General features: G+C 46.3%; 1 protein-coding gene across 2 annotated transcripts in view; it reads left to right on the top strand.

Annotated features, from left to right (window-relative positions):
- LOC144149630 (uncharacterized) overlaps positions 1-15,702 on the top strand; it is a 135,032-nt gene extending 119,330 nt beyond the window's left edge. For both annotated transcript variants that reach the window (XM_077681285.1, XM_077681292.1), the window contains exon 3: positions 13,570-15,702. In XM_077681285.1, the coding sequence (XP_077537411.1) occupies positions 13,570-13,840 (271 nt within the window). In that variant the 3' untranslated portion in view covers positions 13,841-15,702. The remainder of the gene's footprint in view (positions 1-13,569) is intronic.
- The last annotated feature ends 1,703 nt before the right edge of the window (positions 15,703-17,405 follow it).

The following is a 17,405-nucleotide window of genomic DNA, read 5'->3' as shown; positions in this document are numbered from 1 at the left end:
GTCTGAGTGGCGCTGGCTACCACCCTCAAGCGTCAGATACAGTTGTAGTAAATATAAATACCCCAGAAAGTGAAGGGAACACAGTCGCCCAGATAGCCAAATTGGTAAGGCATTCGAGATCTAATCGAAAGGCGTGGGTTCGTTCCCCACTCTGGGCGCGTGTTTTTCTTTCTTTCTACGTAAATTAATAAAAAAATATAACTTCACTAACGGTCAAAAAATAGTCTAACCATTCCCCTATGCCTCGTTTGGCGTTGTAGACTGCCGGCATTTCTTTCTGTATATATATATATATATATATATATATATATTGATAAATGTTACATACAAACCCAGCCTATTTCGGGGGAATTGCAAGGCCAGTCCTTTTCACTGAGGCCATGGGCAGCCAAATGCTAATTAGTCCTTTATTTGCCGATGCAATGACATATAATGCAACGCAGTTGTTCAATCCGATATGTTGCAAAATAACGCGATGTACTACAATGTATTATAATCCATTACGCACTTGCGTTAACACGCGTGACAAATCCAGAAAGTGTCGATGCACTACTCATTATTTTGAGTCATGAAATGTCCCTATAAAAGACCTTCGAGACGTTTTTCAGAGCTTTTAAGCATGACCTATCATTAGCGAAATAAAGCCCATGTTCAAATTCTTTGCGTGGGTTTCTTGACATGTTCGACGCGGGTGCGAACAAGAAACGCGCGAATACTCAGCACTAGGATTCGAACACTGGCTCCAACGCGGCATGAAAGAAACGTGTGCCTTGGGTAGAGGGCTGATGTCAAACCTTTAACGGAAGATGTGATGTAAAGAACTGGAAGTGCTGTATCACTTCCAGTGCTATTTACATGCTTCAGTTCTCTCCACGTGCTGTCTGCAGTGCTTCCTTTCCGGACGTGCTATTCTTGCCCGGTAACCTCAGTGCAGCCTAGTGCAGGGAAGGAGCATCGGGTGCGGAATCAGTAGATCCCGTGGCCGAAGCAAAAAAAAAAAGAGAGCATTGTTGGATTGGGAAAACTTTATTGATGCCTGCAGTGCGCGCTTTCGCGCGTATACACTGGGCCTACGTTGTCCTCGTGGCGGGTGTGCGGCGCGGATACCCGGTTGCCGTTGGCGGCTCGCCGGGTTCCTGCCTGGCCAGCACCTCGAGGGCCTGCTGGACAGCCCATTAAAAAGAAGCAGAGAAATTCACATCAGTTGGTCAATGACCTAACCAAATATGACACCAGCTTGTTTAGCTGATCATGTTTTGCACACGAGAGAAGAGGATCGAGAAGCTTTGTTTTATTCTTCAGTGGTTCGTTTACTTCTTTCAATTGTGGTCTTTAGGTGGCGGTCCCAGCGCAGCCAGTTCTAGACGATGCTTGCGTGACCGCTGTTTCTCGTCGCTTTGCACCAGACACGTGAATAATGTATCAATTTTGAGGGTGTCGTAGTCTTGAGGGGTAATAAACCCTGTTTTTGTTCTGTTGCGTCGGAAAAGAAATTGCAAATTCAAAGAGAAAAAATCGTATTTTGCGTGACTTGCACCTGCATGTTTGAAGAAATATAGAAATAAGCTATTCAAAGTGAATAGAGAAGGTTGGCTGCGTGTTTATAAGTCGTGCTGATTAGCTGTCTAACGGAAGTCAATTAGTTTCATACAAATAGACTTACTCATCGCCTGTCCTCTAAAGAAAGGCTGCAACAGGGCGAAAACTAAAATTTGTATGGCTCACTGCAGATGACTAAAAGATTGCATACGCGATGCACTACCCTTACTTGTTTTACAATCAAAATTTGACTATTTTCTGTGAACAGTTTCCGTTAGTGAGGCCTAAGTATGACAATATATAACCCGTGAATGGTCCCACATGTTGAACTCACTCTTATCCGTGTGTGTATACCTTCGGTTATAAACCTAATTAAATGAGAACATTTTAAACAAATGCATTCAAATTTCGATGATATTGCGTAAATGCAGTGTCTTATTCCTCTATCTTATTAGTGTGTGAATACCTTCGGTTATAAACCTCATTAAATGAGAACATTTTAAACAAATGCATTCAAATTTCGATGATATTGCGTAAATGCAATGTCTTATTCCTCTACGTTGATCCGCGTAGATGCTCTTTGTTCATATTTTTTTTTTATTTTTTAGCGTTTTTAGCTATGCTTTATCCGTCAGGTGAAGAAATATATTTTGGTGGAACCAATTTGTTTCCGTCACGTAGCCCTTTGGCGTGCCTTCTGTGCGCATAGCTGCCTCATTTATTTAAGTTCAATACTTTTCAATCATTGAGAAATGCAGGAGCAAGTCAGGCAAATTACGATGTTTTATGGTTTGACTTTCAAGTTTTTTCTGTGCAGTAGATGATAACATTATTGCATGATATCGCTCGAAGCTTACCGAGTTGACCTTTTTAATAGCATATTAATCACGTATGCGGTGCAACAAGGCGAGCAACAACGGCCCCACAAAGACCGTGCAAAACTGGCAGCACACCGAGAAGGAGCATTACCGCCACCTTACTTTTTTGTGAAGGAGGAGGCGCGCACTCCTTCAATAGTGGGAAAACACGTAAATTTATTATTTTCCTACTCCCCCGCGGACCTCCCTGCCAGCATTTCGTCGTTTCTATATTTCTCCCGCAGATTTTTGTGATTGTCACACTGTGCAAGCAGTGGTTTTCATTCAGTCGCAGTAACAATTGCTATATAGTGTACAAGACGTGTATTTACACACATCTAAAATCTACATACACTATTTTAGTCTGTGGGTTTGACCCCCCGGATATCTTTTGTAACAACGACAGAGCCTCTGGGCATTTGTTTCTAGCGCGAAAGCACTGATCGCCTACCTCGGTCAATTTAGCAGGGGCAGAAAATTATTCACTCAGTAAAGCCTCCAGTATCTATCTATCTATCTATCTATCTATCTATCTATCTATCTATCTATCTATCTATCTATCTATCTATCTATCTATCTATCTATCTATCTATCTATCTATCTATCTATCTATCTATCTATCTATCTATCTATCTATCTATCTATCTATCTATCTGTCTGTCTGTCTGTCTGTCTGTCTGTCTGTCTGTCTGTCTGTCTGTCTGTCTGTCTGTCTGTCTGTCTGTCTGTCTGTCTGTCTATCTATCTATCTATCTATCTATCTATCTATCTATCTATCTATCTATCTATCTATCTATCTATCTATCTATCTATCTATCTATCTATCTATCTATCTATCTATCTATCTATCTATCTATTTATTTATTTATTTATTTATTTATTTATTTATTTATTTATTTATTTATTTATTTGTTTGTTTATTTATTTATTACATCTACCTACAGCGCCGATATGGCATTATTGCAGGGGGTTACAATCTTGATGCATAAAGCAATCACAGAAAAGAGCAATACACAATAGGGCAACATCACTTAGAAATACAATGGCGGAGCATAATACGCAACTGTTACATGTTACATCACAAAATCATCGATGGCAGTGTGAAAATCAGATGCGGCAACTACTTAACTTGGTAGAGAGCATTCCAATCTTCAATCGTTTTAGGAAAAAATGAGTATTTAAAGACATCAATGCGGCACTGATACGGTCTAATTTTTCTTGGGTTATCTCGTCTAGTAGTGATGTAATGAGGTTCTTTTATATAAATGTTTTTGTTAATTCCTGTCTTATCGCTTCGAATGTTAAATAAAAATTTTAACCTCAATACTTTCCTACGGGCTGCCAAAGTTTTCCATCCAAGTCCGTCAACAATACTCGAGCTTCTGACAGTGAAATCGTAATTGGCTGTGACAAAGCGTGCTGCTCGTTTTTGGACGCCCTCTAACTTATGAATATTCTTATTAGCAAAAGGATTTCATGTTTGGCAAGCGTATTCGAGCACACGCCTAATGTCAGTGACGTACAGCGTTTCCTTCAAACCTGTAGGGGCGTGCTGAAAATTCCTCTGAAAAAATACAACATCCGAGACGCTTTCCCCGCAACTGTGTCCACGTGCGCAGACCAATTAATAGTCGAAAAAAATGTGACACCCAGATATCTAACTTCATCGCACATTTGCAAGGCGGTTTCATTTATGCGGTATGAAGTTACTAACTTATTTATCTTATTTGTAAATTTTACATGGTGGCAATTCTTTATATTCAAGGACATTTGCCATTTATCACACCAACTAGTTACAGCGTCCAGGTCAGTCTGCAAAATTTTCGCGTCATTTATGCACGTAACTGGAAGATATAACACACAGTCGTCTGCGTACAGTCGAACCGTAGATTTAAGATCAGCTGGCATGTCATTTATAAAGATTAGAAATAACAATGGTCCGAACACTCCGAGCACTCTTTTGCACTCTATAACTCGCTTCCGCGAAGGTTGGTGTTTAGAAGAAGGAGGGGGAGCAGCGGGAATGCTACACCCCGACATTGGGCCTAATTTCACGCTTTGGGGTTTAACGTCGTCAACCGGTGTCCATTACAAAAAGGACTGATTGTACTCATTGTTCGTCAGGCTGCGCGTACGGGTTCACGCAGGAAGACCTATAGGCGAAACGTTATACATAGGCTCCGGTGAATAGCCAACAGTTGGTTTTGTTTTTCTAGCGACGTCATAGATACCCACAAAGAGAACACATATACCCGCAGCGAGGTATTAGAAACACTTTATAATCAGGTACCTACTCTGCTTGCGCTCGAAACATCGTGGTCGGCACAGTGAAACTGTCTGCATACACTTTTATAAAATTTATTCTATTCTTATTTTCCTACCTTCGCGCCTAACTCTAAAGCAGAAATCCAGTTGATCTTAGCGAAATTCTCAGGACGCGCAAAGGGTGCGACTATGTGGCAGTTGAAAGGGTTGAGAAGGCGTGAACAACGCACGTAATCGCCCTATATTGAAGTCCGTCGATAATGAGTAGCATCGGGCCTAACTTCACTTTCTTCCAACAACACGGCATCTAGCCCTAAAGGTGGGAGCATATGAGTGGCTTATGCGTCGCGGGCGTTTGTTTAAAGCAGCAGCCGCTCCGGCGGAACGTTATGGCTGGCCCGCTTCTTTCATTTTTTTTTCGGCAGTTGAGCTTTTTCTTGTTTTCTCTAGATTCTCGTTGGAAATGGGCTGCGTTGTCCGCACGCCGAGAACGACGTGGCAATTTGTACCTCGTGGCGCCGCCAGATCAGCTTCCCTGCTGCTGTCGTAATCGTTGCTATCATCACGGCGATCATCGCCTTCATCACCATCACGCTCGCGACGAGCGAAATTCCCACGTTGGATGATTTTCGACGGACGAGCGGCACACTACGAAACAAGCCAGAGGAAACAGGGAAATGCTTCCCATTCATTATGCAGCTCCTCTGTCGGCTGCTATTGTCCCCCGCGCACCTGTGTACATTTTGAGCTGGATTAAAATTTTACCCCTCCCGCGTGAGAAGCGGGACTCGACGTCAACCCCAAGAATCATTATTGCCCTTTCCGTCAGCCACGAAGCAAATTATAAAGCGCCGGTGAACTCATCTGTGTTTGTTTAATGCTCATGATTCCGTACGTACGACATCAGAATGCTTGCAGACCATGTACGAGATGTATAATTTCCGTGGCTGCCCCGTCTTTAACTCCGACCACCGCGTTGACGCAGTGGCATCGCGCTTCAGAGCGCGAAGTCGAGGGATAGATTCCCGTCCACCTCGACTGTTTTTTGTTGCTGTTGGAAAGTGAAAACAAAAGCCCTATTAATAGCGACATTTCGGCGCACATTATGAAACCTCACATACGCCAAGCTAAGCTGTAGCCCTCCTATGCAGCGCTCCCTTAACCCGTGGTCACATAAAACCCTGGTGTAAATTTATGAGCTCTTTCTCCAAGTTCATTTTGTCTTGCGGGCTGGGTGGGATATGTCTCGTCTCGTCTCGTCTGTCTGTCTGTCTGTCTGTCTGTCTGTCTGTCTGTCTGTCTGTCTGTCTGTCTGTCTGTCTGTCTGTCGGTCGGTCGGTCGGTCGGTCGGTCGGTCGGTCGGTCGGTCGGTCGGTCGGTCGGTCGGTCGGTCGGTCGGTCGGTCGGTCGAATCAAGTACTCGTCGCACGGCCGCCGCCAAGGCAGGACGAACCAGACCGTGTCGCATTTCCATGAAACTAACGCATATCTCTTTCTTTTGCCAACGCGAAGACATTTATACCCCTCGTAGTTAACTTAGGCCTTTATTTTTGAAGCTAGTGTAAAGCTTAAAACACCACCTTTAAAAAGTTCCGCTGCCGCCGTCTATAGCCTTGCTGCTTGAATCAAACATGTTCACGGTGCTCTCGTAACCCGGCCTGAAACGAAGAGTAAGTATATGCTTTCGTCCGCTGGAGGCTGGTCATAGATGTGCAGTTTCTTAAAAATTTCACTTTTGCAACAAAAACCAGGTGCCTCTCCCTCGCTCCCCCCCCCCCCCCCCCCCATCATCTTAGTGATGCCCAAACGCTCTCAACGATCTAACTTTCAATCATACTGATCAATCTAGCAGCAAATACTTTCCCTAAAATCATCTAAACACAACGACCACACTATCAGAAACACGTGCTTTCTTCTCTATGAAAAACGCCATTCAAAACTCCAGCCAGAACACGGCCTCCATGCGGAGCTAACCCTGCACGTTAAACCACTACCTTAACCCAAATACTTCTATTTTATCCCTCAGTGGTAGGAGCAAGATTCAGGAATTGGAAGAAATAGATAAGGAGCAGCAGCGTGCCAGGGGCACAAGAAGTGTTGTCGAAGTTTCGAGAGGATTCACAGAGAAGCAAGCAGATACAAAGCCACTGGTTTTCTTCAAGACACCTAAATCTAATCACCGCTTATATCTTGCCCCCCAAGGGAAAGCCAAACCGCCGGTGTGAGCGGGATCTCTGGATGATACCTAGGCGGTCTGAATCATTCCGTAGCCCTACACGACTTCACAAAGTAATAAAAGAAATTCAAAAATAAAACGAAAGAATGGAGCCCTCTACTTCCCGGGTGCGCATATCGCACTCAAGCTTCAGGCGTAAACCCTTTTCCCGCCGAAGCAGGACATTTTACACCCTCATTGGTGCCCCTCCTCCACAACCGTCCCGGTTCTGGCCCAGATAGCCATCAATCATGCGCGCCATCTGCCAGAAGTTAACTCCCGAGCAGCGCAGGGGGACACTACACTCACTTTATACTGTACGCGTAGTCGCGAGCGTGCGATGGCTCTGACGTATGCAACAAACACCCGCCGCGGTGGCCCAGTGGCTAAGGCGTTGTGCTGCTGAGCACAAGGTCGCGGGTTCGATTTCCAGCCGCGGCGGCCGCTTTTCTGGTGGAGGCGAAAAGCAAAAACGCCCGTGTGTTCGACATTTTGGCGCACGTTAATGGGACACTGAAGTGAATTTGTCAAGCTCCCGTTTTTGCTTGCACTGCCTAGACTGGCTCAAATTAACACACTTTTCATTCTTTATGTGGTTGCAAAGTCGGAAATTATTTTATTAAGCTCAACAGAAGACACATTACCATGCGCGGTCTGCGGCGGCCCCACCAACTAAATGCGGTGACGACGGGAGGAGATGCACCATGATTGGACGATGCCACGATTAGCATTCAAACGTTTCGGTTTCGGTTCTGTAAAACAACATGCGTGACATCCGGCGTTATCTGATGGGCATTCTCGATATCTCAGTAATCGTCATACCTCACTTCTGCCATGTTGTCGGCTGTAAAATGCCTGAGATAAGCTTCCCAGGACGGCTCGGAATCGTAGCAATCACTAGCCGAGGCCTACGCAGTGGATGAACGCCCTCCGCCTCACCGCAGGCGCTCAAATGCCATGCGCGTTTCTCTAATATTTGTAGCTTGCCTCACTCATGCCTGTATCGTAAAAAGCTTGTTCGCACCAGGGCAAGGGTATGCTAATTCTGGCCTGTGCCCACTGCCCGCAAGCAGTCGGTGCTTATGCAACAGTACGCCAATGAGAACCGGCTAGCGCGTTAGTGTCAGTCTGCGCGCGTTCTGTGAACTCGCTCGTGTAGCAGTGAACGTTACGGCCCAGAAATAATGAACTCAGTATAGAAAACATCGGCCGAAAACCGAAAAAATCAGCCTACAAAAAAAAGTACCCTCAGAGATTCCAACTAGTGACTTGCAATATATCATACCTAGCGCTCGAGACCACTCGGCCACGGGCCACCGCTGTCGACAACGGAAATATAAGGTATATAATGTATAATGTATAACCAGTGTACACGTTGATTTACTTTTAGCGTTTTAAGCAGCTCAGAAGCGTCCCTCAAATTTCCAGAATAGCTCAAGTGGAGTGACGGGAAAGCGTTCGGGAAAGCGTTCGCAGATGAGTAGTCCTGCTGCTGCTGTGCTTGTTCACCAAGCGCAAAAAAGTGTTTCCTTCTCCCTAGTTTTACGCTGTACGGTAATCGTTTCAGTTGATTTTACTTCTTTAGTACCTATATTGGCTTCGCTGACTTCTCCCGCCTTCAAGTGGCCTTAGATTTTCCTACTAGCGTACCAGTCAGCGGAGCGTCGCATGTGCGCTTGTGCAGCGCTTGTGTTGAGTGACCTGGACTTGGAGCTTGATACAGTGTACAAACTAACAAACTAAATGAACGCACATTCTTCCATTCACAAACGTGTCGTGGCCTAGTTTCAACTGAGTGAACGAATTGCAACGACCCGTCGGCGGCCGGCGGACTAAAACGCTGTACCATAAACGCTGGGCCGACTCACTCTGTCGGAAGGACGGTGAGCCGTGCAGTAGCGCAGTCAAGCCAAGTCATTTCCTCCTGACGTTACACGAAAACGCCACAGAACATAGGCGAGAATGCAGAGAGGAGGACAGCATTTTCGAATTGTTTTTTCTACAAAATAAATTCGCGTAAACGCACTCAGAGTGGTCGAAACATGGCCTGTGGACTATGGACTACACTTTGCGCTAGTAATCCCGCAATGGTGGTCAAAATTAATCCGGAGCCCTCCACTATGGTGCGCCTCATCGCCTGCGTTGCGTTGGCGCGTTAAACCCTACAATCAATCACTCAATCAACGTATACAAAACAGTACGCGCAAGCGTGAGCGGCAGCTTTTCGGCTGACTATGCGGCTAGGTACAAATATGGCCCCGGTTCCGCTGTAGCGTAGACAAGCATTTGAGGAACGGTACACTGTACCGTGTAGAGAGCGGTACTTTTTGGGCGGGCACCGCCGGTGTGAAATGCGAACCAACAATCGCGATCGGCGGTGACGATTGCCTGTATACGTCGGAGTGTCTCGATCCGCGCGTCCTGTTCAAGTTGGCCGCTGTTCCCGTAGGGGCGGCGGCCTCCCCTTCATCTGCAAAGGAATGGATGGGCAAGCATCTCCGTGCTGCAGGCACGCGTGGTGACGCGTCCAACAGTGGAGCGGTCGTTTACAAACCTAGTTCAGCCCATACCCGCAGACGCCGACGCGCGCCTGTCTAATTCAGGCGCGTCGCAATTGCCGCCTTCGCAGCATTGCGGGCCTATAGACCCATCGGCGGCGGCTTCTACTTCACTCTCAAGCCACGTATTCTTGCTTGATGACCGCACGAGTGACCTAACGATGTCCCATGGGCGAGGTGTAGTATCATCACTTAAAGACCACTTGAAATTATCTGCTTCTTTCCAGGTATATGTGTAAAAAGCGGAGAAAAAAAGAAGCATACTCGGCTTTTTCAAGTTCAACGAGCTGACATTGTCCGTGACCGCTTGGAGCCTGATAATCTGCAGCGAAAACAAAATCGCATTTGTTTGCTCTTTATTTAAGCACGACAGTCTTTCTTGGGCTACTCAAAGGCGAAAATTTTGGTTGGTCTGTCGGTGTGTATGTGTGCTTGTCTCTCGATTCAGCCTTCCGGTCAAAAGTTAAAAAGAATTATTGACCAAGAGGGTTATATATAGGCAAAATTACCCATTCGAAACTCCTGGAACCGCTGGCATTGGTCATACGTCATCAACATTCCTTATTCAACCCTTAAGGGTCCCAGTGAGGTATTACACTAGGGGGTCGGGTGACATGGGGGGTGTCGCAAGTCCGCAATATTTAGCCCGAAAAAAACTTGGGGAGCATTTGAGGCAAAAATACACGTACTTAACCTGAAGTTCCCAAGTTTTTTTTGGTTAGGAATACGCGTTGGGTTCGTTTTTACGTTAGTACGCGAAAAACATTGGCCGTGGAAAAAAACAACGCGTTAAAAATGGTGCAGTAAGGCTCCAGCACGTGCGAGATGAAAGAAAGCACAAAAAATTGGCCGCGTATCTGCTCATTTCGTTGCAAATGCCGTCAAAAGACGATAGTCTTTATCGGCTTTTGCGAAGTAAATGCCTCCCTTCGCTTTCCCGCTCACCTCTCATGTTGTTCCTCTTGCGTCGCGCTCCTCCCAAGGTAAAGACGCCAAAGGTTTGCTTAAATCATTTTAAATTTCCCGCGTTCCACTGCTCCAAACCAGGTGTCTCGATGCGAACGCTGCCGTACGGCGAAGACGCGCGTGAATCGAGCCGCCCTACTTCAACGTTCATAGAACCGCGTTTCCCTACTCCACGTGCGTTGCAAGCAGAACGTGGAACCTATCTAGTGGAACCTTGCGTAACTGTGGCCGGTTGATTTCTTAAAATGGCGCCAGAAGCTATAGTGGCGCGAGCGACAGCAGGCGACGGCGGAGTGAATTCTTTTTCTGCAGTTGATGAAGTATTTAATTTCGCAAAAGTCAAGCATGTTTGATTTTTTTATAAAGGAACACTGCAAGTATCACTTCTATGAATTTATTACTCAAGGATGGCACTCTGGCCTTTGGGAAGAACTAGGGGAAGGAGGTAGGGGTTAGGGGTCGATGAAGTTCATGTTCTGTTGATGAGGTCAGCCTCCTTCACGAAGGACCACAGTCCAAGCAGCACGTTGTTGGCATCGTTCTTTGGGTATAGCCAGGCCTGTAGAGATGTAACGCTAAGGGGGGGGGGGGGGGGGGCTTGTGTATTGTTCGGATCTTTTCCAGGACCCTACATAACCAAACCACAGTAAGTGGCTGATTGTCGGGCGATCTTGGTGGCACAGGGAGCACAGAAGCCAGTCTGGTGAAACTTGCGTGTTCTTGTGTTGTCGATAGTGTTCCCAGCGAGCGAAGATGTCTTCTGTGAGGGCGTAGCGAGTGCGGGCTTTGTTAAGAATTGCTTGTGCAGCTCGTGGTATGTTGCGGGTTATTGGGTGCAGAAGTTCGGGAATTGTTGATTTGAGTACTTTTTTGCTTTCTTGTCTAAGTGTCTTCCTGCGGTCCTCAGGGGAACGGTTATGAGGAATAGAAAGCACTGGTGATTCCGAGGGGTGGTTTAGTATTGCCTCCCTCGCGAGACTATGGGCCTCCTCATAACCGGGGTTACCGTTGTGGCCAGGTATCAACGGCACTCGGGTATCAATGTTATGGTCGTTCTGGATGGTTTCGCACAGTTCATTGATGCGATGAGGTGCAGCGTTTCGTCGTGGAGGGCTGCGCAACGCTTTAACGGCATGTACGTTATCTGTGAAGATGGTAGCCCGGTGTGTATTGGGAGCTATAAGATCAGGGATCATTTGAGCACCTAGGAGGATGGCTTGCAATTCGAGTTCAATGGTGGAAATGGGTTGGTTTACAGAGAAACACTGCGTGCTCGTTTAGCTTAAGTTCGTTGCAGCAAGCGCTGTGAGGAGGCGATTTTCATCTAAGGCCCCATCTGTGTAGATGGCTGCGTTGTTGATTGCACATTAGACGTGACAATCGCTTGTTTCCTTCGTTGATGGGTGTGGCTATTCTTGTCGGTCTTCGCAGGTAGTGGCTTTGAGTGGGCAACCAATACATCTTCCTATGGGTGTACAGGGGCCATCGAAAAGTAACTGGAACACTATCTCGTCAATTTACTAACAGGAGTTTCTTCTTCCCCAAAGTGCCTGGCTGCACTGTTGTGCGTTTAAAAGAGTCCTCCCTAATAAAAAAAGCTACCTGTAAACCGGTAATGGCTGTCATAAAGGCAGTAACACAAATATTTTGTGATTTTCACAAATCCTTTTTTCTGTTACTTATGACGGCACCCGTACAGTTGGTTCGAACGCTGTAGCTTGGAAGGAGTGATCATCGAGTTCCAACAGACTTTGGCCTGGGGTGTGTACAGGCGCCTGTCGTGATCCGTTTGTGTCCTGTGAGTTACATCTTATGGAGCGAAGGAAGGTGGCTGTACCGGTACAGCTTTTCAGTTTTAATATGGTGAGGTGGTCCGGTGATTACCCTCAGACCCTGCAAGTACAGACTTTCCAATTTGCTCATCTGTACTTGAGAAAATTTTTAGTGAATGACGCCATAACATGCCCTCGATATGAGAACTGTCTGCACTAGTATACATGCAAAGTCGGTTGTGGCGCCCCCAAACTTGTTAGAGATGCGCTTGATCAAGTGTAGTAGTTTCTTCCACTCTACATTGGTTTCAATTGGTCAAGCCATGTTTTGCCTCCACCTTGCGTATGTATCGGTATGCCAAGGATTAGGATCCAGCCTTCAGTAGGTTGTGTTATGTTGCGACCCTGCAATGTGAGTGCCACGTTGTCATTTTTTATTGAGTACCGCCTATGGTACTCATGCTTTTGAGTACCCTACCGTAAGAAGGTGTGTCTTTTCGGGCGAAACTTGCATTCCAGTGGGGCCAACTTCATGTTCAATTATGAAAAGCACATTCTGAAGCTCTTTACACGTCCGTTCAGTACTTTCATAGTCACTTGATTCTGTCAATATAGTTATATCATCCGCATACATTGCAAAACGCACTCCGTAATCTTCCTCTAGCGCTGTGTCAATTCGTCTCATAAGCACGTTAAATAGGATCAGCGAAATTACCGATCCCTCGAGTGCACCGACATTATTACCGTACACTCGTGAGCTTGAGGTCTTAACATATATCTCGTATGTTCGACCACAGAGGAAGCTTTTGACGAGGTTGACCGTTCGTTTCCCTGGGTACGTATCTTCAAAGGCACTGAGGACTGCTTCATGAGTGGCGGTATCAAATGCCTTGTTCAAATCTACGGCGACCAAAACATGCAGTATTTTTCTCTTGTGTTTGCACAGAATCCTTCTAAGCAGAAAAAGGCTGCCACCGGTGCCCATGTTAGGGCGAAATCCGGTTTGTGCAGGGTGAAAGAAGAAGATGGTGGTTTAGACGATTGAAAGTTGGTGGACTCTTCTAGATGGTGGTTTAGACGATTGACACACATTCTTCTACTCAGTTTGCATATGGTGGGGGTGAAAGAAATTGTCCTCAAGTTAGTTGCTGGGCTCAGATCTTTGCCTACTGCTGCATAAAAACGTTTATTCCTCCTCTGCCGCCGCTCCCTCACCTGCGAGAGCATCATTAGGATGATGGTGATGAGAATCCATCGTGACGTGCATAGGGAGGAAAAGATTTTGCATGGAGCCAAGCATACGTCCTTTTTGGTTATAGAAAGAACAGTGAGGTTGGGAAGACACGCCGCTGAAACAGTGTGACAGTCGGTAAAGCTGCTCGCGCGTTCCCTCACAGGATGGATCCGTACCGGTTCGGCTTCACCACGGACCGCTACGGCCGTGGATTTGGCTACAGCTGCAAGGACGTGTTCGAGTGCCAGGCCCTGAAGGAGAAGCAGGAGCTGGCGGAGTCCTACCGAGCCTTCCCGCAGGGCTTCGTTCCGTCGCTGGCGTACCGCGAGCCGACAGCCGAGCGGCCGCCAGGTCACCGGCGCTCAACGCCGCCGCGATTTCCGTCGGCCGCTGCAGCGCGGCTCCCGCCGCCTGCCGCCGCGCCCTACTGGTGAAGGGCTTTCTTCGCCGCCCAAGTACGCTGCCACCGATGCCGCTGTGCGCAAGCGTCCGCCTCTTGCAGACCACCGAGCTTTAAAGGAACAGCCACAAGAACAAGGAATAGGACGCTGAGATTGGGGCAACTTTCTGCCTCTGAGCAGGATGCAGTCTAAATCATACCGTGCCCGAAGAAATTGTACAGAATCGGTGCTGACAGCTAGCTAGCTAGAGACGAACTTTTTCTTTGTCGTCAAAGTTTTCCTACAAACAAAGCAAGGAAACCGCCGAAATAACTCGCAGCGCTGACATTAATTGCACAGATCGGCTGCAGATTCAATTACGAGTGCTAGACCACACGGCTTTTGTGGTCATTAACTTTAATTAAGTAATCAGCCACCACAGCTCGATAGGGAATCGAGAACAAAGATGCGTTGGGCCTCAACATTCTGTTTCCGGCATGTTGTTCCGCTGGGTTTATGCAACACGCCAGAGCGATCATTAACCATTTCTTCGCGTTCGGCAGGCCGAACGACAGCAAGTCTTAATTGCAGTTCGTCGACCCACCCGAAAGCTCCACAGCGGAGAGGCTAAGAAAAATACAGCCTTGGAACGACGGTTAGCGCGGAATATCTGCTTTGGAAGACCGCAACCCAAACAACGAACTTATTTTGCGGATGCCGCAGTATGATCAATTCTATCATCCCATTTCGCACTCGATTGCCGCAGCGTGAGCTCTTCTATCTTCCCGCCGACGGAGAGTACCTAAAAAAAAGGGAGGGAGAGATAGAATGGAGGGCTTACACAACAAGCGTGAAAGAGAAATGCACGTCGCTGGGTGCACAGACTCTCGAAGTGTAAGATCCCACTTGTAATTTAAGTGTATTAGCCCCGTGATTATCAATGTCTTAACAACCAGAGCGCAGTCCAGCCATGCCACAGTGGCATGCCGGAGTCGGCATGCAAGTCGGCATGCCACAGTACCACGCAGCGCGCCTCCCTCTCTGCATACCAACCGGCAAGTCTTTCTCGTTTATTTACAACCATCATCTCATGTTTACCGCTATTTTCTTAATAAACGTGCTTATTCCTACAAGAGTTTGCATTTACCTTTCCTGCGTGTGTTCATGACTGAACTAAGACAAGCTCGGCATCAAGCGTTTCTTTTTATTTTTTAAAGTTTGCTTTAACTTGCACAAATAACCTGGCGGCGATCGCCTTCCCGGAACGATTTCCATGGGATCTTTCAAGGAATGAGGTATTTCTGATAAGCTACAAGGAAAGAAACTCGTGAGGTTTAAAAAATTGAGGACTGGGAAACTCTCGCAGGACTCGCAGCATTTCGTCGATAGAAGCAAATTAGCTGTCAGCGCCATTTAAGTTTTGTTCCGGTGTACTCCGTGGAACAGTCGGCATATTTTTGGCGGAAAGAAGTCCCATTCTTCAACGCTGTCAGATAAAATTAGCGCCGCTTTTTCCCAGCAACAGAAAAAACTGGTCCGGTTCGTCAGCCGCGGTACTTTTTTTTTTTTTTGCCTAGCGAAGTGGAATTACTTTCATCTGAATGTGTCGTTTCCCGCCCTACGTTTTGTGCCCTACGGTGGCTTGGTACTTTTATCAGAAAGGCAATCCTATCCGGCAAGTCGGAACTGTCGTTTCTAAAAATGATAAGACGATCCCCGTTTGTCGGGTGTATGCCGACACAACGCGGCCTACATGCACAAAATACAGAATTTAAATCTAGATCGTCGCGACGTTAAAGAGCGGTGTCAGAGAACTTCTTGTCGCGGAACAGCGGTAGCAAGAGCATCACTCCTCGAGGTAATTTTATGTCAGTCGTTGTTTGCGAAATGTCGCATGCGTTATTAAAGCGGATATTCCAATTGGGAACCGGCCCACTCGTCGCAGCCAACTCGTCCTAGGAAAACTGGTCATAGAGAAACTGGTCAAAGAGGGCATCTCGTTCTAGGTGATCCCGTACTAGGAAAAGTGGTAGCACTGACCTTCTCGTGCTAGGAAGAGTCGTCTCGTGGTTTCATTTTTGGCCAATGTCGAGGAAATGGGGAGAGGAAGTTAGTGGCTACTAATCTTATAATTACTCCCAGGTTGACCTCTTCAGAGTTCGGGGGGGGGGGGGGGGTCCTCTACTTTCGTTAGTTGGCAGGTGGTGGTTGAAATGGTTTTTCTATTTTAACACACGTTCCTCTGTCCCCTTCTTATTTCCCTTCTTGTATCCAAAAAGATTCACACCTTTTTTACTGGGTAAGGGCTTTCTTTTCAGGTTTTTTTTCTCCTTCCAAAAAATATTCGTCACACTTTTTCTGTGGAGGGGGGGGGGGGTCGGCTTTTTCTTTCTTTAGCGTTTTCTTTTCTTTCTTTTCTTTTTTTGCGTTATTTTTTGAAGCTTTTTGCCTGCTTGTGTATATATCTATAAATAGGGTACAATGTTGGCCTCTTGTGTGTTTGCAGGTGGTGCTTGAAATTGGCTTTTCGGTTTCTGCACAACTTCTGGTTTCTGCTTGTGCTTTTCTTCTCCTTCTAAAAAATATTCGTCACACTCTTTTGTGTGAGTGTGTGTGTGTTTGCGGGGGGGGGGGGGGGGAGCGCAACTTTTAAGTCGGGTCTTGACTTTCACTCCCATATATAGTTGATATGAAGACTAACAAAACGAAAGTTACCCAGCTTGACAGTCATCGTTTGTCAACAGGAACGAAAACAAAAGATCAAAATACTAAAAAGCGAAAACACAGAACGAAATCGCAAATCCCAATACAGCGCCGTCACTTAATTACCAAAAATAAAAAAAACGTATTAGAAAAACAGAATGGGCAAACTAAATCTAATATAAAAGACTCACGTAATTAGCTGCACAACGAAAAAAAATAAGATACGCTGTCTGGCTGGCGCGTTCCTCGAAGGCGACAAAGGAAACATTACGGGTGGTGAACAGAAGGAGGAGTGTAAGAATGTTTACGCCTAAGATGAGAATTATACAAGCTTCTGTACTCTTTCATTTGAACATGATAGACGAAAAACGTAAATTGTGACGAGTTGGCCGAGTGTCCAGTTGCCCTAGGTTACGAGTTTCCCTAGTGCGAGATGGCCTATGACGACTTGCCCTATGTGACGAGTTCACCTATGACGAGTTGGCTGCGACGAGTTCACTTTTAACAAGTTCTCCTAGACCCATTCCAATTATCCTACACCAGGTAAAAAAAAAAGATCGAGCACTCTGCGGAGAAAGGAGCGGCAAATTTCCTGTTGTTAGCACCTGGTTATATTTGAGCTCCGACTATCTGGTTATATAAAACTAACGAGAGAAATATTTCATTTTTGATTGAAAGTTTTAATCTAAGTGTCTAGGTGTCAATGGGAAAGTTGGAGATCCCATCTTAAATCACGTTATTCAACTTACTCCAACACGCTACTCTATATAGGCAGCTATTTCGATATATTGCCCCGCAACCACGAAAACGAACCACGTGCACCTAGGTCATCACGGGTTGCCGCACTGTAATCCCAAAAGAGGCCATGAAGCCGTTGCGTATTTGGCAGCGAGACCACGAAGTTTTACATGTTATT

Source organism: Haemaphysalis longicornis, unplaced genomic scaffold, assembly GCF_048455015.1.
Source record: "Haemaphysalis longicornis isolate Haplotype H1 unplaced genomic scaffold, Haemaphysalis longicornis Haplotype H1 scaffold_1, whole genome shotgun sequence".
Classification (NCBI taxonomy): domain Eukaryota; kingdom Metazoa; phylum Arthropoda; class Arachnida; order Ixodida; family Ixodidae; genus Haemaphysalis; species Haemaphysalis longicornis.
Note: the sequence above shows the minus strand (reverse complement) of the source record. Positions and strands in the feature narration are given on the sequence as shown.